This window comes from Argopecten irradians, chromosome 3, assembly GCF_041381155.1.
Source record: "Argopecten irradians isolate NY chromosome 3, Ai_NY, whole genome shotgun sequence".
In the NCBI taxonomy this organism is placed as follows: domain Eukaryota; kingdom Metazoa; phylum Mollusca; class Bivalvia; order Pectinida; family Pectinidae; genus Argopecten; species Argopecten irradians.
Window position 1 is genome coordinate 69,867,874 of NC_091136.1, and position 26,450 is coordinate 69,894,323.

Genomic DNA, 26,450 nt, shown 5'->3' on the forward strand with positions numbered 1-26,450 from the left:
CTACTCCGAGGTGAGCGTCAGTACTGGTAAACTCTATGGTTAGGTGTGATACCTACCTACTCCAAGGTGGGCGTCTATGGTTAGGTGTGATACCTACCTACTCCGAGGTGGGCATCAGCACTGGTAAACTCTATGGTTAGATGTGATACATACCTACTCCAAGGTGGACGTCAGTACAGGTAAACTCTATGGTTAGGTGTGATACCTACCTACTCCGAGGTGAGCGTCAGTACTGGTAAACTCTATGGTTAGATGTGATACCTATCTACTCCGAGGTGGGCGTCTATGGTTAGGTGTGATACATACCTACTCCCACGTGGGCGTCAGTACTGGAAAACTCTATGGTTAGATGTGATACATACCTACTCCAAGGTGGGCATCAGTACTGGTAAACTCTATGGTTAGATGTGATACCTACCTACTCCGAGGTTGGCGTCAGTACTGGTAAACTCTATGGTTAGATGTGATACCTACCTACTCCCAGGTGGGCGTCAGTACTGGTAAACTCTATGGTTAGATGTGATACCTACCTACTCCAAGGTGGGCGTCAGTACTGGTAAACTCTATGGTTAGGTTTGATACCTACTACTCCAAGGTGGGCTTCAGTACTGGTAAACTCTATGGTTAGATGTGATACCTACCTACCCCGAGGTGGGCGACAGTACTGGTAAACTCTATGGTTAGGTGTGATACATACCTACTCCAAGGTGGGCGTCAGTACTGGTAAACTCTATGGTTAGATGTGATACCTACCTACCCCGAGGTGGGCGTCAGTACTGGTAAACTCTATGGTAAGATGTGATACCTACCTACACCGAGGTGGGCGTCAGTACTGGTAAACTCTATAGTTAGATGTGATACCTACCTACCCCGAGGTGGGCGTCAGTACTGGTAAACTCTATGGTTAGGTTTGATACCTACTACTCCAAGGTGGGCTTCAGTACTGGAAAACTCTATGGTTAGGTGTGATACCTACCTACTCCAAGGTGGGCGTCAGTACTGGTAAACTCTATGGTTAGGTTTGATACCTACTACTCCAAGGTGGGCATCAGTAATGGTAAACTCTATGGTTAGGTTTGATACCTACTACTCCAAGGTGGACGTCAGTACTGGTAAACTGTATGGTTAGGTGTGATACCTACCTACTCCAAGGTGAGCGTCAGTACTGGTAAACTCTATGGTTCCATCATGTGCCATTCGTTTGTCCTCTTTGTAAGGCTTATGTTCCCCATCTATCTGATATTTTGTAGCTAGACCAAAGTCCACTAGGTAAACCTATATAACAGCATCAGTATTCAGGCAAAACAGCATCAGTATTCAGGCAAAACAACATCAGTATTCAGACAAAACAACATCAGTATTCAGACAAAACAGCATCAGTATTCAGACAAAACAACATCAGTATTCAGACAAAACAACATCAGTATTCAGACAAAACAACATCAGTATTCAGACAAAACTAGAAGTGAAAGCCAATGGGTGACTAATATATGTACCCCCTTCTTATCAGAGGTGTTCGACTTGTTCTTGAGTCCAGCAGTTTAAAAGGAGTTGTCCAGACAAAAGTTTTCTACCTGTACATAGTGCCCTGGTTACCATGGGGGGTGTATAAAACATGCACAACTAGAACAATGAAAGCCAGAAAAGGCCATATACTTATGTGCCTTATGATTAGAAAAATATAACACACTCTCCATAAACATGTACACATACATGACACATGAACCTCACACTTCACACACATGACACCACATGTACCTCACACTTCACACACACATGACACCACATATACCTCATACTTCACACACACATGACACCACATGTACGAGGCATGTTCCGAAATTAATGTTACTTGCGCAATATCTCGTGGAAATCGTGCTAAATGGGCTTAAAACTACCTCGTGGCGATAGCGTGATATCTGAAGCATGATATAGGTAAATATCTCGCTCACAATTACACTGACCTTGGTGCTGTGTACATTGTTTTGTAGCACACTCGTTACACTCTATACAAATATGGTTGGCAAGAGAGTTGAAAACGTAATTGAAATTTGGGCCTTTATCAAAGGTAGGTCTCTACTTGGCTTAAAGCCGGTGGATATTCATCTTGAGGTGTGTGATATATATGGGAAGGGTCAAATGTCATATATGACTATTTGTAGGTGGGTTGCTCAATTTAAGTCGGGACACCAGCAGCTTAAAGATGCTGCCCACACAGGTCGCCCTGCAACAACAACAAAGCATAACATTGAACTAATTCGGCAAATCCTTGAAAAATATGCAAGGTACACTATCCGGCAGTTAGCTAAAATGACAGGCTTGTCTTTAGCACGTATTCATTGCATTTTAAAGAAACATCTTAAGCTGGGCAAGATCAATGCCAGGTGGATACCCCATTTACTAACTGACAACCAAAAGAGGTCCCGGGTTGACAAGGCCAAATCCTTATTGAAGAAATACCCAAAATACAGCAAAAAGGCTTTTGATAATTTGGTCACAGGTGAAAAACATGGGTGTATTTTTTTTAACCCAAAAGAAAATGCTCTAATCGAATCTGGGCAAGCAAAAACGCCAGGCGCCCTAGCATTGCTAAAAGAATACGCACCGTGAGGAAGGTTTTGTATGTCATATTCTTTGATAACAAGGGTCCAATCATTCAAATCCCTGTTCCAAAAGGCAAAACTGTCACCGCGAAGTATTATAGAGACGTTGTACTTCAAAAACTTAAGAAAGTCTACAAACACCGCCGCCCACAGACAGGTTTGAAGTACCTCAGGCTCTTATATTACATGATAATGCGCCAGCACACAAGGCGCACATTGTAACGGAGTTTTTGAAGGCAGAAAAGGTCACTGTCCTCCCCCACCCTGCATATTCACCAGACTTGGCCCCCTGTGACTTTTTCTTGTTCCCCAAACTAAAATTTCACCTGTCTGGAACAAAATATAAATCAAGAAATGCCCTTGGCTCTGCCATTGACAAGTATCTTATGAGTATACCAATTCAAGAGTACGAAAACTGTCTCCAAAAGTGGATCGATTGGTTGAAACGATGCATAAATGCAGAGGGGGAGTACTTCAAGGGACAGGGCAAAGTAAAATGATCAGAATTACTTCTATCAAAGAGAAATCACCAAAGTAACAATAATTTTGGAACACCCCTCGTACCTCCCACTTCACATACATGACACCACATGTACCTCACACTTCATACACACATGACACCACATGTACCTCACACTTCACACACACATGACATCACATGTACCTCACACTTCACACACACATGACACCACATGTACCTCACATTTCACACACACATGACACCGCATGTACCTCACACTTCACACACACATGACACACATGACACCACATGTACCTCACACTTCACACACACATGACACAGCATGTACCTTACACTTCACACATACATGACACCACATGTACCTTACACTTCACACATACATGACACTACATGTACCTCAAACTTCAACCACACACTCGACACCACATGTACCTCACACTTCACACATACATGACACCGCATGTACCTCATACTTCACACACACATGACACTACATGTACCTCACACTTCACACACATATGACACCACATGTACCTCACACTTCACACATACATGACACCACATGTACCTAACACTTCACACACACACATACATGACACTACATGTACCTCACGCTTCACACACACATGACACCACATGTACCTCACACTTCACACACACGACACTACATGTACCTCATACTTCACACAAATGACACCACATGTACCTCACACTTCACACACACATGACACCGCATGTACCTTACACTTCACACATACACGACACCACATGTACCTTATATTTCACACATACATGACACTACATGTACCTAACACTTCACACACACGACACCACATGTACCTCACACTTCACACATACATGACACCACATGTACCTCACACTTCACACACACACACACATGGCACTACATGTACCTCACACTTCACACACACATGACACCACATGTATCTCACACTTCACACACACGACACTACATGTACCTCACACTTCACACACATGACACCACATGTACCTCACACTTCACACACATGACACCACATGTACCTCACACTTCACACACACATGACACCGCATGTACCTTACACTTCACACATACAGGACACCACATGTACCTTACACTTCACACGACACCACATGTACCTCACACTTCATACACACATGACACCACATGTACCTCACACTTCACACACACATGACATCACATGTACCTCACACTTCACACACACATGACACCACATGTACCTCACATTTCACACACACATGACACCGCATGTACCTCACACTTCACACACACATGACACACATGACACCACATGTACCTCACACTTCACACACACATGACACAGCATGTACCTTACACTTCACACATACATGACACCACATGTACCTTACACTTCACACATACATGACACTACATGTACCTCAAACTTCAACCACACACTCGACACCACATGTACCTCACACTTCACACATACATGCCACCGCATGTACCTCATACTTCACACACACATGACACTACATGTACCTCACACTTCACACGCACATGACACCACATGTACCTCACACTTCACACATACATGACACCACATGTACCTCACACTTCACACATACATGACACCACATGTACCAAACACTCAACACACACATGACACTACATGTATCTCACACTTCACACACACATGACACCACATGTACCTCACACTTCACACATACATGACACTACATGTGCCTCACACTTCACACACTCATGACACTACATGTACCTCACACTTCACACACACATGACACCACATGTAACTCACACTTCACACATACTGTACACCACATGTATGGGAGGCGTCCTTAACTGACTCTGGCTGTTTATAGGACGTTCATATAATAAAACAATCCAAACAATTGACAATGAAATATAATGTTGTCCTTAAGATCACTAGATTATGGTACAGTAAAGCACAGTTTTAACGAACCTCCAGGGACCAGGAAAATAAGTTCTATTGCAAAGTTCACATTTTGTATCTACAGTGCATCAAGCAGGATGTGCAGCTAATGTGATGTGCAGGCTAATTATTGGTTATATGGTGTTACCGACACCACCTGGTTATATCGTGTTGCCGACACCACCTGGTTATAGGGTGTTACCGACACCACCTGGTTATATGGTGTTACAGACACCATCTGGTTATATCGTGTTACCGACACCACCTGGTTATAGGGTGTTACCAACACCACCTGGTTATATGGTGTTACCGACACCACCTGGTTATATGGTGTTACCAACACCACCTGGTTATATGGTGTTACCAACACCACCTGGTTATATGGTGTTACCGACACCACCTGGTTATATCGTGTTACCGACACCATCTGGTTATATGGTGTTACCAACACCACCTGGTTATATCGTGTTACCAACACCACCTGGTTATAGGGTGTTACCAACACCACCTGGTTATATCGTGTTACCAACACCACCTGGTTATATTGTGTTACCGACACCACCTGGTTATATCGTGTTACCGACACCACCTGGTTATATGGTGTTACCAACACCACCTGGTTATATGGTGTTACCAACACCACCTGGTTATATGGTGTTACCAACACCACCTGGTTATATGGTGTTACCAACACCACCTGGTTATATGGTGTTACCAACACCACCTGGTTATAGGGTGTTACCAACACCACCTGGTTATAGGGTGTTACCAACACCACCTGGTTATATCGTGTTACCAACACCACCTGGTTATATGGTGTTACCAACACCACCTGGTTATATGGTGTTACCAACACCACCTGGTTATATGGTGTTACCAACACCACCTGGTTATATGGTGTTACCAACACCACCTGGTTATATGGTGTTACCAACACCACCTGGTTATATGGTGTTACCAACACCACCTGGTTATATGGTGTTACCAACACCACCTGGTTATATGGTGTTACCAACACCACCTGGTTATATCGTGTTACCAACACCACCTGGTTATATGGTGTTACCAACACCACCTGGTTATATGGTGTTACCAACACCACCTGGTTATATGGTGTTACCAACACCACCTGGTTATAGGGTGTTACCAACACCACCTGGTTATATATGGTGTTACCAACACCACCTGGTTATATGGTGTTACCAACACCACCTGGTTATATGGTGTTACCAACACCACCTGGTTATATGGTGTTACCAACACCACCTGGTTATATGGTGTTACCAACACCACCTGGTTATATCGTGTTACCGACACCACCTGGTTATATGGTGTTACCAACACCACCTGGTTATATGGTGTTACCGACACCACCTGGTTATATGGTGTTACCAACACCACCTGGTTATATCGTGTTACCAACACCATCTGGTTATATGGTGTTACCAACACCACCTGGTTATATGGTGTTACCAACACCACCTGGTTATATGGTGTTACCAACACCACCTGGTTATAGGGTGTTACCGACACCACCTGGTTATATGGTGTTACCAACACCACCTGGTTATATGGTGTTACCAACACCACCTGGTTATATGGTGTTACCGACACCATCTGGTTATATGGTGTTACCAACACCACCTGGTTATATGGTGTTACCAACACCACCTGGTTATATGGTGTTACCAACACCACCTGGTTATATGGTGTTACTGACACCACCTGGTTATATGGTGTTACCGACACCACCTGGTTATATGGTGTTACCGACACCACCTGGTTATATGGTGTTACCGACACCACCTGGTTATATCGTGTTACCAACACCACCTGGTTATATGGTGTTACCAACACCACCTGGTTATATGGTGTTACCAACACCACCTGGTTATAGGTGTTACCAACACCACCTGGTTATAGGTGTTACCAACACCACCTGGTTATAGGGTGTTACCAACACCACCTGGTTATATGGTGTTACCAACACCACCTGGTTATATGGTGTTACCAACACCACCTGGTTATATGGTGTTACCAACACCACCTGGTTATATGGTGTTACCGACACCACCTGGTTATATGGTGTTACCGACACCACCTGGTTATATGGTGTTACCGACACCACCTGGTTATATGGTGTTACCGACACCACCTGGTTATATGGTGTTACCGACACCACCTGGTTATATGGTGTTACCAACACCACCTGGTTATATGGTGTTACCGACACCACCTGGTTATATGGTGTTACCGACACCACCTGGTTATATCGTGTTACCGACACCACCTGGTTATATCGTGTTACCGACACCACCTGGTTATATGGTGTTACCGACACCACCTGGTTATATGGTGTTACCGACACCACCTGGTTATATGGTGTTACCGACACCACCTGGTTATATGGTGTTACCAACACCACCTGGTTATATGGTGTTACCGACACCACCTGGTTATATGGTGTTACCGACACCACCTGGTTATATGGTGTTACCGACACCACCTGGTTATATCGTGTTACCGACACCATCTGGTTATATGGTGTTACCAACACCACCTGGTTATATGGTGTTACCGACACCACCTGGTTATATGGTGTTACCGACACCATCTGGTTATATGGTGTTACCGACACCACCTGGTTATATGGTGTTACCGACACCACCTGGTTATATGGTGTTACCGACACCACCTGGTTATATGGTGTTACCAACACCACCTGGTTATATGGTGTTACCGACACCACCTGGTTATATGGTGTTACCGACACCATCTGGTTATATGGTGTTACCAACACCACCTGGTTATATGGTGTTACCGACACCACCTGGTTATATCGTGTTACCGACACCATCTGGTTATATGGTGTTACCGGCACCACCTGGTTATATTGTGTTACCGACACCATCTGGTTATATCGTGTTACCGACACCATCTGGTTATATGGTGTTACCAACACCACCTGGTTATATCGTGTTACCGACACCACCTGGTTATATGGTGTTACCGACACCATCTGGTTATATGGTGTTACCGGCACCATCTGGTTATATGTGTTACCGACACCACCTGGTTATATGGTGTTACCAACACCACCTGGTTATATCGTGTTACCGACACCACCTGGTTATATGGTGTTACCGACACCACCTGGTTATATGGTGTTACCAACACCACCTGGTTATATGGTGTTACCAACACCACCTGGTTATATGGTGTTACCAACACCACCTGGTTATATGGTGTTACCAACACCACCTGGTTATATGGTGTTACCGACACCATCTGGTTATATCGTGTTACCGACACCACCTGGTTATATGGTGTTACCAACACCATCTGGTTATATCGTGTTACCGACACCATCTGGTTATATGGTGTTACCGACACCACCTGGTTATATCGTGTTACCGACACCATCTGGTTATATCGAGTTACCGACACCACCTGGTTATATCGTGTTACCGACACCACCACGGAAGGCGGATCACTGTGTAAATGGGGAGGCGGATCACTGTGTAAATGTGGAGGGGATCACTGTAAATGGGAGGTGGATCATGTGTAAATGGGGAGGTGGATCACTGTGTAAATGGGGAGGTGGATCACTGTGTAAATGGGGAGGTGGATCACTGTGTAAATGGGGAGGTGGATCACTGTGTAAATGGGGAGGTGGATCACTGTGTAAATGGGGAGGTGGATCACTGTGTAAATGGGGAGGTGGATCACTGTGTAAATGGGGAGGTGGATCACTGTGTAAATGGGGAGGTGGATCACTGTGTAAATGGGGAGGTGGATCACTGTGTAAATGGGGAGGTGGATCACTGTGTAAATGGGGAGGTGGATCACTGTGTAAATGGGGAGGTGGATCACGTTGGATCACTGTAAATGGGGAGGTGGATCACTGTGTAAATGGGGAGGTGGATCACTGTGTAAATGGGGAGGTGGATCACTGTGTAAATGGGGAGGTGGATCACTGTGTAAATGGGGAGGTGGATCACTGTGTAAAAATGGGGAGGTGGATCACTGTGTAAATGGGGAGGTGGATCACTGTGTAAATGGGGAGGTGGATCACTGTGTAAATGGGGAGGTGGATCACTGTGTAAATGGGGAGGTGGATCACTGTGTAAATGGGGAGGCGGATCACTGTGTAAATGGGGAGGTGGATCACTGTGTAAATGGGGAGGCGGATCACTGTGTAAATAGGGAGGTGGATCACTGTGTAAATGGGGAGGTGGATCACTGTAAATGGGGAGGTGGATCACTGTGTAAATGGGGAGGTGGATCACTGTGTAAATGGGGAGGTGGATCACTGTAAATGGGGAGGTGGATCACTGTGTAAATGGGGAGGTGGATCACTGTGTAAATGGGGAGGTGGATCACTGTGTAAATGGGGAGGTGGATCACTGTGTAAATGGGGAGGTGGATCACTGTGTAAATGGGGAGGTGGATCACTGTGTAAATGTGGAGGTGGATCACTGTGTAAATGGGGAGGTGGATCACTGTGTAAATGGGGAGGTGGATCACTGTGTAAATGGGGAGGTGGATCACTGTGTAAATGGGGAGGTGGATCACTGTGTAAATGGGGAGGTGGATCACTGTGTAAATGTGGAGGTGGATCACTGTGTAAATGTGGAGGCGGATCACTGTAAATGGGGAGGTGGATCACTGTGTAAATGGGGAGGTGGATCACTGTGTAAATGGGGAGGTGGATCACTGTGTAAATGGGGAGGCTGATCACTGTGTAAATGAGGAGGCGGATCACTGTGTAAAAGCATTATCAATAAAGAGAAGAAGGGAAAGGTGGAGCAAGTGATGGAAGCACAAATAATACTGTTACCTCATCAGCTTGTTGTTTGCCAGCTCTGAATCCAAGTAAGATATTTGAGGCTTTGATATCTGCATGGACATAACCATTGTGGTGGATGTACTCCAAGGCCTCAATCTAAATATAGAATGGGCATTAACTATTACTGTATCACAGGTATATAAATCAAAGCATTACAGAAGCAGAGTATTCAAAATGTTACCCCCGTGTGTCTGATGCAACTATACCCCTACACATAAAGCTACCAGTAACCGAGGCTCATGAGAAGCTCATGAGCACTACATGAGCTTCACATAAGAATGATGTTAAAATTTTATGCAAATTAGGTGAGCCATGTGAGCTGAGGTTATCTGAAATAGCACATCTGATTTGCACATGAACTTTCTGAAAGCCAACAAAAGCTCACATGATTTTTTGGAAAGCAACAGACCATGTGAGCATTCTGAACTTAGAACAAGAGATCCCAGAGGGATCTTGGCGCCCACCAAAGAATGATCTATGTCTGACAATGGAAAGAGGGATCTTTTCCCTGCTTTTCAAACTTTTTCAAACACACTACATATAAAATTTGAGACAGATCCCTATAGTACTTTCTAAGAAATAGTGGTAACAAACTTCAACAATGAAATCTAAGATGGCGGCCGGTTTGCCATCTTGTATACCGATCAGTCCCGAAAGGCATTATGGATCAGTCCTTAAATGTACTATGCACAACTAGGGTACAAGGGGAAACTATGCATGGAATTTGAGAAAGATCCCTTCAGTACTTTCTGAGAAATAGCGATAACAAACTTTAACTATCAAAATCCAAAATGGCCGTCAGTCGGTCATCTTGTTTACAGATCGGTCCCAAAATGCAATATGCACAACAAGGGTCCTAGGGGAACCTATATATGAAATTTGAGAAAGATCCCTTCAGTACTTTTTGAGAAATAGCGGTAACAAACTTTAACTATCAAAATCCAAGATGGCCGCCTGTCAGCCATCTTGTTCATCGATCGGTCCCAAAATGTGATATGCACAACTAGGGTCCTAGGGGAACCTGTATATGAAATTTGAGAAAGATCCCTTCAGCACTTATTGAGAAATAGCGGTAACAAACTTTAACTATCAAAATCCAAGATGGCCGCCGCCTGTCGGCCATCTTGTTCACCGGTCGGTCCCAAAATGGAACATGCACAACAAGGGTCCTAGGGGAACTTATATATGAAATTTGAGAAAGATCCCTTCAGTACTTTTTGAGAAATAGCGGTAACAAACTTAAACTATCAAAATCCAAGATGGCCGCCTGTCGGCCATCTTGTTCCACGATCCGTCCCAAAATGCCATATACACAACTAGGGTCCTAGGGGACCCTATATATGAAATTTGAGAAAGATCCCTTAAGTACTTTTTGAGAAATAGCGGTAACAAACTTTAACTATCAAAATCCAAGATGGCCGCCTGTGGGCCATCTAGTTCATCGATCGGTCCCAAAATGTAATATGCACAAGTAGGGTCCTAGGGTAACCTGTATATGAAATAAGCTACCTTCAGCACTTTTTGAGAAATAGCGATAACAAACTTTAACTATCTGAATCCAAGATGGCCGCCTGTCGGCAATCTTGTTGACCGATCGGTTCCAAAATGCAATATGCACAACTAGGGTCCTAGGGGAACCGACATATGAAATTTGAGAAAGATCCCTGCAGTATTTTCTGAAAAATAGCGGTAACAAGAATTGTTAAGGACGGACGGACGGACGGACGGACGGACGACGGACCACGGACGAGAGGCGATTTGAATAGCCCACCATCTGATGATGGTGGGCTAAAAATTAAAGGTACACCCGTCTTAGTACTGAAAAGCTACCATGTTTGCACATAAATCGAGTGGTCCTAGTTAACCAATGAAAAATAACTTCCTGTCATTTTGAACTTCAGTTTAGAAGCCATTTTTATTGGTGTGTTGGTGTGGCTGTACATGCATTGATAGATCTGTATTTTATTTACTATTCGGACAGAGTGATTAAGTGAAAGATATGTATATTTTATAATACATAATAGAATATGAAAGTAAATCTATTTGATTCAACATTAATGAATTAGGTAAGTATAATCAATATACTTACTATTAGCTTTGAGGAGAAAGGTTTGTGGGTAACTTATGTGAATTACAAATGATATAACCAAACCCAAAATTTGCAACAATTTGTTTGTCTGATAATTGTAAACATGTTCGTTGCAGTTAAATTACATGTATTAATGCATGACCATCAGTGCACTCTTGATTTTTGACGGACGACGGACGACGGACGCCGCGCTTCGGACCAGGTGAGCTAAAATATCTGACTATTGAAACTATCAATAGCTTGGCATACGATTGTTATTGACTTGTTGAAGTTGTAATCGTCACAATATAATAATAGGCCAATGTATTGTTACACTCCTAATGCTAGGTTTACACTATGTTCCCGGCGACCACGGTAGACCTGTTTGCCCGAAACGTGGTGCGCCGTGGAATTTAGGCTATTTTTGTCTCTGTATTCAAGTTAAGCTAGGTCTTGTGAAGTTTTGTTAAGCTAGGTCTTGTGAAGTTTTGCCACGTTTTTTTTACGGAGTACGTGGTGGACCATGGATATAGGGGAAAGCGCTGTTCTCCGACATTAAAGGTTCACTACAGCTTTAGCACGGTCTATCAAGGATACCACTACGCTCTCTCTAGGCCTGTTACGATCTGATGAGGTCTGCTATGTTTTACAAATTTCGATCAAGCTCCGATACGTTTTTCACGGTTCGCCAAGTCGTACTATGGATGAAACTTTGATGCCTGGCTTTTTTGGAGCAAATGAAACAATATTTATTGCCGAAAATGTCATTTCAAACACATTTTAATTACAAAATTATAATTATTATTGCCAAGTGTTTCTACGCAAATATTTTTTTTATGTAATGGTTCTCACTTAATCTACTTTTTGCAATAATAGCTTTGGTATAATTTGATGGTTTACATGTGTTTGATAATGACTATTTCTATTTATTAATACAAATAATTCCATGAAGTAGCAAATATCTACCAGGCCAGGCAATGATACTCTATCATATATTGCTTGCAACATAAGACCGTGATAAGACACAACACGCCATATCACGTCGGGCTTTCAACCGTTACAAGCCAAGCCAGAACCCATCGAAACCGCTATCATCCACCTTGGCTTGTCGTCAAAACCTGGACAAAACGTGCAGCCAATATACATCAACCGTGATAAAACGTGGAAAAAACTCAACAGAAAGTCACAAAACTTGAAATCACCGTGAGATTCTGGGGAACGTGTTTGCTGCCCGTTCCACCACGGACCATCTGGAAGTTTTGTTACAGCCTCGTACGCACTTTTACGTTTTGTTACGTCAATCACGTTTTATTACGTCCTGTGGCCTTCACCATCTGTACCGTGACTGTCGTGGCAAATTTTTTGACAGTTTAAAAATCTGGCACCGCATCCACGGTATTCACGACCGCTCACGTTTGTCTATCATGTCCTTCTGTGTTGTCTCACGTTGTCTCGCGGTCACCACGTTTTGTCCACAGTGGTCTAAAATGGGGCTGCCATGGCCGCCGGGAACATGGTGTATACCTAGCATAACAATGACTCTTAATCTGTGTTTTAAAACCTACCATTCTCAGTGCTAAACAGAATACTGTGTGAACTTCAAATTGTTTCCCTGCTCCTTCAAATATTTTCTGTACATCTGAACCAAATCTCTCCATCACCATGAATCTGTACTGTTCATTTGCACGCATGTGAGAACCTGCTGCTATAAACTTCGGCACTCCAAGGTATTTCAGCTTTTGGCCTTTTCTCCATGCTTCAACTTGAAAAATAAAAAACGTATGCACAGCCTCAACAAACAAAATGATCTTTTTTCACATACAGACCAACCACGTGCTTTCATTCTAACACCTGTTTGAATGTAATAATGTGCCAAGGTCTAAATAATTCTGCTTACCTTGTAACACTGTCCCAAGGTCTATAACTCTATATACAACAATGGAAATATTCTCCATCAACAGACATATATATAGCGCTTGTCTTTAATATGATATATGATGCAACATGGTGTAGAAATGTCTCCAGATGTCTTTAAAGCACCATCCCATCCCTCATTTCTCAGTTCCCAAAGAACAACTTATTCATTTGGTGTTAGTCGGCCTTACTATGTATCTAGATAAAGATAAGTTAATCTTACACCAATATCTAATTTATCTGACCTTACTATAGATCTAGATAAAATCAATCTTAACTGTATCTACTTTGGCAGGCCTTACTATAGATCTAGATAAAGTCAATCTTACCTGTATCTACTTTGGCAGGCCTTACTATAGATCTAGATAAAGTCAATCTTACCTGGATCTACTTTGGCAGACCTTACTATAGACCTAAATAAAGTCAATCGTACCTGTATCTACTTTGACAGGCCTTACTATAGACCTAGATAAAGTCAATCTTACTTGTATCTACTTTGACAGGCCTTACTATAGATCTAAATAAAGTCAATCTTACCTGTATCTACTTTGACAGGCCTTACTAGATCTAGATAAAATCAATCTTACCTGTATCTACTTTGGCAGGCCTTACTATAGATCTAGATAAAGTCAATCTTACCGGTATCTTCTGTGGCAGACCTTACTATAGACCTTACTATAGACCTAGGTAAAGTCAATCTTACCTGTATCTACTTTGGCAGACCTTACTATAGACCTAAATAAAGTCAATCTTACCTGTATCTACTTTGACAGGCCTTACTATAGACCTAGATAAAGTCAATCTTACTTGTATCTACTTTGACAGGCCTTACTATAGATCTAAATAAAGTCAATCTTACCTGTATCTACTTTGGCAGGCCTTACTATAGACCTAGATAAAGTCAATCTTACCTGTATCTACTTTGACAGGCCTTACTATAGATCTAAATAAAGTCAATCTTACCTGTATCTACTTTATCATGCCTTACTATAGATCTAAATAAAGTCAATCTTACCTGTATCTACTTTATCATGCCTTACTATAGATCTAAATAAAGTCAATCTTACCTGTATCTACTTTGGCAGGCCTTACTATAGATCTAGATAAAGTCAATCTTACCTGTATCTACTTTATCTATGCCTTACTATAGATCTAAATAAAGTCAATCTTACCTGTATCTACTTTGGCAGACCTTACTATAGACCTAGATAAAGTCAATCTTACTTGTATCTACTTTGACAGGCCTTACTATAGATCTAAATAAAGTCAATCTTACCTGTATCTACTTTGGCAGACCTTACTATAGACCTAGATAAAGTCAATCTTACTTGTATCTACTTTGACAGGCCTTACTATAGATCTAAATAAAGTCAATCTTACCTGTATCTACTTTGGCAGACCTTACTATACCTAGATAAAGACCTAGATAAAGTCAATCTTACTTGTATCTACTTTGACAGGCCTTACTATAGATCTAAATAAAGTCAATCTTATCATCAAGACCTATCCTGCCACTTGATGTAACACTTGACCCTGTGCCTACCACATGATGTATATAAACTATAAAGACTTAATGACCACTTCAATGTAGATAACTATAATATAAAGACCATCCTGAACCACAAACACTTGATGTAGATAGCAGATAATGACCTAAACTAAGATTAACTATAATGACCTATCCTGCCATTTGATGTAGATAACTATAAAGATAATGACCTATACTACCACTTGATGATGTAGATAACTATAAGATAATGACCTATCCTACCACTTGATGTAGATAACTATAAGATAATGACCCTATACTACCACTTGATGTAGATAACTATAAGATAATGACCTAATCCTGCCCACTTGATGTAGATCCTATAGAGATAATGCCACTTGATGTAGATAACTATAAGATAATGACCTATAAGATGGCTAATGACCTATCCTACCACTTGATGTAGATAACTATAAGATAATGACCTATGCCTACCACTTGATGTAGATAACTATAAGATAATGACCTATCCTGCCACTTGATAGATAACTATAAGATAATGACCTATCCTGCCACAAACACTTGATGGTAGATAAACTATATGATAACCTATATCCTACCACTTGATGTAGACAACTATAAGATAATGACCTATAACTGCACCACTTGATGTAGATAACTATAAGATAATGACCTATCCTGCCACTGATGTAGATAACTACTAAAGATAATGACCTATCCTGCCCACTTGAATGTAGATAACTATAAGATAATGACCTATCCTACCACTTGATGTAGAGATAATGATAATGACAATCCTACCACTTGATGTAGATAACTATAAGATTAATGGACCTATCCTACCACTTGATGTAGATAACTATAAGATAATGACCTATCCAGCCACTTGATAAGATACCACTTGATGTAGATAATGACTATAAGATATGACTATATCCTGACCATACCACTTGATGTAGATAACTATAAGATAATGACGCTATCCTGCCACAAAACACTTGATGTAGATAACTATAAGATAATGACCTATCCCTGCCACTTGATGTAGATAACTATAAGATAATGACCTATACTGTACCACTTGATGTAGATAACTATAAGATAATGACCTATCCTACCACTTGATGTAGATAACTATAAGGATAAATGACCTATCCTGCCACTTGATGTAGATAACTAAATAAGATAATGACCTATCTCTACCATATTGATGTAGATAACTATAAGATAATGACCTACTCCTACAAAACACTTGATGTAGATAACTATAAGATAATGACCTATCCTGCCCACTTGATGTAGATAACTATAAGATAATGTTACCTATCCATTGATGCCACAATCCACTTGATGTAGATAACTATAAGATAATGACCTATCCTGCCACTTGATGTAGATAACTATAAGATAATGACCTATCCTGCCACTTGATGTAGATAACTATAAGATAATGACCTATCCAAACCACTTGATGTAGATAACTAAAAGATAATGACCTATACATACACTTGATGTAGATAACTATAAGATAATGACCTATCCTGCCACAAACACTTGATGTAGATAACTATAAGATAATGACCTATCCTGCCACTTGATGTAGATAACTATAAGATAATGACCTATCCTGCCACTTGATGTAGATAACTATAAGATAATGACCTATCCCTACCACTTGATGTAGATAACTATAAGATAATGACCTATACTACCACTTGATGTAGATAACTATAAGATAATGACCTATCCTGCCACAAACACTTGATGTAGATAACTATAAGATAATGACCTATCCTGCCACAAACACTTGATGTAGATAACTATAAGATAATGACCTATCCTACCACTTGATGTAGATAACTATAAGATAATGACCTATCCTGCCACTTGATGTAGATAACTATAAGATAATGACCTATCCTACCACTTGATGTAGATAACTATAAGATAATGACCTATCCTGCCATTTGATGTAGATAACTATAAGATAATGACCTATCCTACCACTTGATGTAGATAACTATAAGATAATGACCTATCCTGCCACAAACACTTGATGTAGATAACTATAAGATAATGACCTATCCTGCACAAACACTTGATGTAGATAACTATAAGATAATGACCTATCCTGCCACTTGATGTAGATAACTATAAGATAATGACCTATCCTACCACTTGATGTAGATAACTATAAGATAATGACCTATACTACCACTTGATGTAGATAACTATAAGATAATGACCTATCCTGCCACTTGATGTAGATAACTATAAGATAATGACCTATCCTGCCACCACTTGATGTAGATAACTATAAGATAATGACCTATCCTACCATTTGATGTAGATAACTATAAGATAATGACCTATCCTACCACTTGATGTAGATAACTATAAGATAATGACCTATCCTACCACTTGATGTAGATAACTATAAGATAATGACCTATCCTGCACCACTTGATGTAGATAACTATAAGATAATGACCTATCCTGCCACTTGATGTAGATAACTATAAGATAATGACCTATCCTGCCAAAACACTTGATGTAGATAACTATAAGATAATGACCTATCCTGCCACTTGATGTAGATAACTATAAGATAATGACCTATCCTGCCACTTGATGTAGATAACTATAAGATAATGACCTATCCTACCACTTGATGTAGATAACTATAAGATAATGACCTATCCTGCCACTTGATGTAGATAACTATAAGATAATGACCTATCCTACCACTTGATGTAGATAACTATAAGATAATGACCTATCCTGCCACTTGATGTAGATAACTATAAGATAATGACCTATCCTGCCACTTGATGTAGATAACTATAAGATAATGACCTATCCTGCCACAAACACTTGATGTAGATAACTATAAGATAATGACCTATCCTGCCATTGATGTAGATACTATAAGATAATGACCTATCCTGCCACTTGATGTAGATAACTATAAGATAATGACCTATCCTACCACTTGATGTAGATAACTATAAGATAATGACCTATCCTGCCCACTTGATGTAGATAACTATAAGATAATGACCTATCCTGCCACTTGATGTAGATAACTAAGATAATGACCTATCCTACCACTTGATGTAGATAACTATAAGATAATGACCTATCCTGCCACTTGATGTAGATAACTATAAGATAATGACCTATCCTACCACTTGATGTAGATAACTATAAGATAATGACCTATCCTGCCACAAACACTTGATGTAGATAACTATAAGATAATGACCTATCCTGCCACAAACACTTGATGTAGATAACTATAAGATAATGACCTATCCTACCACTTGATGTAGATAACTATAAGATAATGACCTATCCTACCACTTGATGTAGATAACTATAAGATAATGACCTATCCTGCCACTTGATGTAGATAACTATAAGATAATGACCTATCCTACCACTTGATGTAGATAACTATAAGATAATGACCTATCCTGCCACAAACACTTGATGTAGATAACTATAAGATAATGACCTATCCTGCCACTTGATGTAGATAACTATAAGATAATGACCTATCCTACCACTTGATGTAGATAACTATAAGATATCCTGACCTTGATGTAGATAACTATAAGATAATGACCTATACTACCACTTGATGTAGATAACTAAGATAATGACCTATCCTGCCATTTGATGTAGATAACTATAAGATAATGACCTATCCTGCCACAACCACTTGATGTAGATAACTATAAGATAATGACCTATCCTACCACTTGATGTAGATAACTATAAGATAATGACCTATCCTACCACTTGATGTAGATAACTATAAGATAATGACCTATCCTACCACTTGATGTAGATAACTATAAGATAATGACCTATCCTACCACTTGATGTAGATAACTATAAGATAATGACCTATCCTGCCACTTGATGTAGATAACTATAAGATAATGACCTATCCTGCCACAAACTATAAGATAATGACCTATCCTGCCACTTGATGTAGATAACTATAAGATAATGACCTATCCTGCCCACTTGATGTAGATAACTATAAGATAATGACCTATCCTGCCACAAACACTTGATGTAGATAACTATAAGATAATGACCTATCCTACCACTTGATGTAGATAACTATAAGATAATGACCTATCCTACCACTTGATGTAGATAACTATAAGATAATGACCTATCCTGCCACAAACACTTGATGTAGATAACTATAAGATAATGACCTATCCTGCCACAAACACTTGATGTAGATAACTATAAGATAATGACCTATCCTGCCACTTGATGTAGATAACTATAAGATAATGACCTATCCTGCCACTTGATGTAGATAACTATAAGATAATGACCTATCCTACCACTTGATGTAGATAACTATAAGATAATGACCTATACTACCACTTGATGTAGATAACTATAAGATAATGACCTATCCTGCCATTTGATGTAGATAACTATAAGATAATGACCTATCCTGCCACTTGATGTAGATAACTATAAGATAATGACCTATCCTACCACTTGATGTAGATAACTATAAGATAATGACCTATCCTGCCACAAACACTTGATGTAGATAACTATAAGATAATGACCTATCCTGCCACAAACACTTGATGTAGATAACTATAAGATAATGACCTATCCTGCCACAAACACTTGATGTAGATAACTATAAGATAATGACCTATCCTGCCACAAACACTTGATGTAGATAACTATAAGATAATGACCTATCCTGCCACTTGATGTAGATAACTATAAGATAATGACCTATCCTGCCACTTGATGTAGATAACTATAAGATAATGACCTATCCTGCCACTTGATGTAGATAACTATAAGATAATGACCTATCCTGCCACTTGATGTAGATAACTATAAGATAATGACCTATCCTGCCACTTGATGTAGATAACTATAAGATAATGACCTATCCTACCACTTGATGTAGATAACTATAAGATAATGACCTATCCTGCCACTTGATGTAGATAACTATAAGATAATGACCTATCCTGCCACTTGATGTAGATAACTATAAGATAATGACCTATCCTACCACTTGATGTAGATAACTATAAGATAATGACCTATCCTGCCACTATCCTGCCACTTGATGTAGATAACTATAAGATAATGACCTATCCTGCCCACTTGATGTAGATAACTATAAGATAATGACCTATCCTGCCACTTGATGTAGATAACTATAAGATAATGACCTATCCTGCCACTTGATGTAGATAACTATAAGATAATGACCTATCCTGACCTAGATAACTATAAGATAATGACCTATCCTGCCACTTGATGTAGATACTATAAGATAATGACCTATCCTCACTTGATGTAGATAACTATAAGATAATGACCTATCCTGCCACTTGATGTAGATAACTATAAGATAATGACCTATCCTGCCACTTGATGTAGATAACTATAAGATAATGACCTATCCTACCACTTGATGTAGATAACTATAAGATAATGACCTATCCTGCCACTGCCACTTGATGTAGATAACTATAAGATAATGACCTATCCTGCCACAAACACTTGATGTAGATAACTATAAGATAATGACCTATCCTACCACTTGATGTAGATAACTATAAGATAATGACCTATCCTGCCACTTGATGTAGATAACTATAAGATAATGACCTATCCTACCACTTGATGTAGATAACTATAAGATAATGACCTATCCTGCCACAAACACTTGATGTAGATAACTATAAGATAATGACCTATCCTACCACTTGATGTAGATAACTATAAGATAATGACCTATCCTGCCATAAACACTTGATGTAGATAACTATAAGATAATGACCTATACTACCACTTGATGTAGATAACTATAAGATAATGACCTATCCTGCCATTTGATGTAGATAACTATAAGATAATGACCTATCCTGCCACTTGATGTAGATAACTATAAGATAATGACCTATCCTACCACTTGATGTAGATAACTATAAGATAATGACCTATCCTACCACTTGATGTAGATAACTATAAGATAATGACCTATCCTGCCACTTGATGTATAGATAACTATAAGATAATGACCTATCCTACCACTTGATGTAGATAACTATAAGATAATGACCTATCCTGCCACTTGATGTAGATAACTATAAGATAATGACCTATCCTGCCACTTGATGTAGATAACTATAAGATAATGACCTATCCTACCACTTGATGTAGATAACTATAAGATAATGACCTATCCTGCCACTTGATGTAGATAACTATAAGATAATGACCTATCCTACCACTTGATGTAGATAACTATAAGATAATGACCTATCCTACCACTTGATGTAGATAACTATAAGATAATGACCTATACTACCACTTGATGTAGATAACTATAAGATAATGACCTATCCTACCACTTGATGTAGATAACTATAAGATAATGACCTATCCTGCCTACCACTTGATGTAGATAACTATAAGATAATGACCTATCCTGCCACTTGATGTAGATAACTATAAGATAATGACCTATACTACCACTTGATGTAGATAACTATAAGATAATGACCTATCCTGCCACCACTTGATGTAGATAACTATAAGATAATGACCTATCCTGCCACTTGATGTAGATAACTATAAGATAATGACCTATCCTGCCACTTGATGTAGATAACTATAAGATAATGACCTATCCTGCCACTTGATGTAGATAACTATAAGATAATGACCTATCCTGCCACAAACACTTGATGTAGATAACTATAAGATAATGACCTATCCTACCACTTGATGTAGATAACTATAAGATAATGACCTATCCTGCCACTTGATGTAGATAACTATAAGATAATGACCTATCCTGCCACTTGATGTAGATAACTATAAGATAATGACCTATCCTACCACTTGATGTAGATAACTATAAGATAATGACCTATCCTGCCACTTGATGTAGATAACTATAAGATAATGACCTATCCTGCCACTTGATGTAGATAAATAAGATAATGACCTATCCTACCACTTGATGTAGATAACTATAAGATAATGACCTATCCTACCACTTGATGTAGATAACTATAAGATAATGACCTATCCTACCACTTGATGTAGATAACTATAAGATAATGACCTATCCTACCACTTGATGTAGATAACTATAAGATAATGACCTATCCTGCCACAAACACTTGATGTAGATAACTATAAGATAATGACCTATCCTGCCACTTGATGTAGATAACTATAAGATAATGACCTATCCTGCCACTTGATGTAGATAACTATAAGATAATGACCTATCTACCACTTGATGTAGATAACTATAAGATAATGACCTATCCTACCACTTGATGTAGATAACTATAAGATAATGACCTATCCTGCCACTTGATGTAGATAACTATAAGATAATGACCTATCCTACCACTTGATGTAGATAACTATAAGATAATGACCTATCCTGCCCACAAACACTTGATGTAGATAACTATAAGATAATGACCTATCCTCCACTTGATGTAGATAACTATAAGATAATGACCTATCCTACCACTTGATGTAGTTAAATAATGAAACCTATCCTACCACTTGATGTAGATAACTATAAGATAATGACCTATCCTGCCACTTGATGTAGATAACTATAAGATAATGACCTATCCTGCCACTTGATGTAGATAACTATAAGATAATGACCTATCCTGCCATTTGATGTAGATAACTATAAGATAATGACCTATCCTACCACTTGATGTAGATAACTATAAGATAATGACCTATCCTGCCACTTGATGTAGATAACTATAAGATAATGACCTATCCTGCCACTTGATGTAGATAACTATAAGATAATGACCTATCCTGCCATAAACACTTGATGTAGATAACTATAAGATAATGACCTATCCTGCCACTTGATGTAGATAACTATAAGATAATGACCTATCCTACCACTTGATGTAGATAACTATAAGATAATGACCTATCCTGCCACTTGATGTAGATAACTATAAGATAATGACCTATCCTGCCACTTGATGTAGATAACTATAAGATAATGACCTATCCTGCCACTTGATGTAGATAACTATAAGATAATGACCTATCCTGCCATTTGATGTAGATAACTATTAACATATTCACCCTCTAATAAGACCCCTTCTACAAATATAACCTACACCTATTTACAAAAGTTCCAGCATTACATGGTAAGGGAATTACATGTATCTGTGAAAAAGACATTTACCAAATTTCCCTGTTTACTTGAAACTGGATAAGAAATAACTGCCTTGAGTTTTTTAGTATTAATTGAGCAATTTTCAAGAGTTATTTAGGAAAACTTACAATTTTCAAGAGTTATTTAGGAAAACTTACAATTTTCAAGAGTTATTTAGGAAAACTTACAATTTTCAAGAGTTATTTAGGAAAACTTACAATTTTTACAACATATGGAGCATCAGAGTCAACCAGACATCCATTTTCATTTGCTGAAAAAAACCCCAGAAACACCATTTAATCAATTTTGTGGAATGCAGGGGCAGGGAATGAAAACTGTATAAGTAACTTTGCATGATCCATATTTCATGGTTTTGTAAATATAACCTATTTGCGGGAGTTTCAGTCTGTGACGTTAATTTTTTTCGCTTCTAGTCAATTTTACTAGTATGACTATCTAATTACTAGTCCAAATTAAATAAACAGCAGTTTTGCTTCAGCACTTCAGTCATGATCAGTTTCAATTTTTGACCCAAATTATGGTCTGAATGCGTTTGTTAATGCAAATTCTCACAAAATGATGCATCCGGACTGAAATAACTGGATACAGATTGCACTCAAACTATGTTGAAAAGTTTAATTGACCACTGCTCTTGTAAATATAGAATTTACCAGTCTTAATCAAGTGGGGAGCCACTAGTCCAATTTGAATACTTCATTACAATTGGCAATCGTCCGGCCGTAAAATTACTAGTCATTGGCATCGAGTAATGCTTAAAGTCACAGACTGGAGTTTAATTTCGCAGTACACTGATACTTCAAAATGATCAATCAAATTTAATAGTGTCAGCGTTATTAATTCTAATAATTTCTTTGGAATTAATTTTGAGATCACTTGAAAGCAGTATCACTTTCGATAACGTACACGGTAAACAAAGTCCGGATTATGACATCATGAAGCAGTATTTAATTTCCTAGTGTTTTGAATCAGCGAACGTCAATAAAACAGCGAATATAGCAAAAATAAACCACTTGTGATATTTACTCACTATATAGTTTGATTGATTCGTAGTTTTTTCCAAAATGAAAAATGTTGACAAAATCATACAAGTGATTTACCTAAATAAATGAGACCAAATCCACCCTGGCCAATCTCTTTTCCAAGCTTCCAGTCTTTTTTTCGCAAATCCTTTAGAATAGTCCCAGGTTCAAATGAGTCGGGTAATTTTGGAACTTTAGGTCCTCTGGGTTTTTTAGCTCCTGAAATAGATTTCATGTTTAATCATTTTTAAATTTATTAAATAAACAAACAAGAGGCCCATCAGCCTTAACGGTCACCTGAGTTCATATACAGAATGAAACAAAGAAATAAAACCACTAGATATTGGCCCATCAGGTCCTTGAAGTCAGTCAGTGATTTTATAAATTTGACCTATGAAGAGTATTTGGTTCCATCAAATCTGTAAATTTAGAAGAAAGATTTTGAAATTTTATCCATTTTGACCTCTTTGGCCCCGCACCTCTGGCCCCTGGGGGTCGACCAGGACCAATATTGATATGATGTTAAAATGCTATCTCAGGCTAATAATTCCAATCCAATTTGACAAATTTCCTAAGAAAACTGAACAAATAATGCTCATAAATGTTTTTTTCCAATAAAAACTATAGTAAACTTAACCCCTCCCCAGGGGGAAACCTGAGACCCCAGGGTCATGTAATTCACAACTTTTGTAGAGGGCCTTGAGACCTTTCTATCTACGAAGAGTATTTACTCTACCACATCTGTGAGTGGAGAAGATTTTTTAAATTTTAGCCAATTTTAGTTTTACTTTCTTTTACTTTTGGCCCCTCCCACAGCCCCCTGGGGGTGGGGGTCATATAATTAATATTTTTGATTGGCCTTATGCCTTAGAAGTTTGTGCAAAATTTCATTGAAATTGCTTCAGCGGTTTCGGAGAAGAAGTTGAAAATGTAAATTGTTTATGGACACACGACGCACAAAAGGCGATTAGAATAGGTCACCTAAGACGAACCAATTCATGTTTTAATTTGACAAATCTATGTAACCCTGGTAAATACTAGCTGCAATATGCCTATCAGCTAGAGAACTTCTCTCTACCAACTGATCATGAGTTTCCTGATCATTGATGATCGACCCAGTCAAATTCTGCTATACATATATATACATTCCTCTCTCCTTTATCAATATCTTTGTTTCGAATACAAGATGCTTTCTTTCATGTCGCATATTACAAACGTATAATAGCACAGTGCTATTTTTGCAACAAACATGAAATTGTGAATACACAACAAATCACAAGTTTGTATATCCCTCTGCTATTTTTTTGTAAATTTTATAACAGAAGAAAAAAAGAAGCAGCCAGGCTGGGATTCGAACCTGGGACTCCCAAACACTAGCTGAATGTTCTACCAGCTTGGCATGGTCATTGATGATCGATGACCATTGATTCAATTCGTTTAACCATTATACATTATATTTTTGATATGGATATAGAGGCTTTCAGTCTGCATCTATTAATTATCCCAATAAATCTCAATGAGCCTTAAAAGTATGTTAGATATATATGCTAGTCAAAAATTTGCCGTTGTAAAAGTAAAGATGGAGAGTCAAGAGATCCAATAGGATTCAGTACCAGCAGAAGCTGCAGCTTTCCCTCTTGGCATGATGAAGTCTGTTAAATACAGCCACTGAAAAGTAAATATTTAGCATAATTAGAAAAGAACATGATAAAATTCATTCGGTCTGGGAAAACCACCAACTTGCGTATTATACGCAAACTGGAGTATTATACCCCATTTGGAGTATGGATTTGTTACTATAATAGATGAAATTGCTTT

The 26,450-nt window shown here is 39.0% G+C and overlaps 1 protein-coding gene across 1 annotated transcript; it reads right to left on the bottom strand.

The window, feature by feature from the left end:
- Positions 1 to 1,125: 1,125 nt before the first annotated feature.
- Positions 1,126 to 26,276, bottom strand: LOC138319843 (serine/threonine-protein kinase VRK1-like). Its single transcript, XM_069262973.1, has 5 exons — positions 26,246 to 26,276; positions 24,711 to 24,851; positions 13,504 to 13,700; positions 9,862 to 9,966; positions 1,126 to 1,275 (listed from the first exon to the last, which is right to left on the bottom strand). The coding sequence occupies exons 1-5, from the start codon at positions 26,274 to 26,276 to the stop codon at positions 1,126 to 1,128; spliced, it is 624 nt and encodes a 207-aa protein (XP_069119074.1).
- Positions 26,277 to 26,450: the final 174 nt, after the last annotated feature.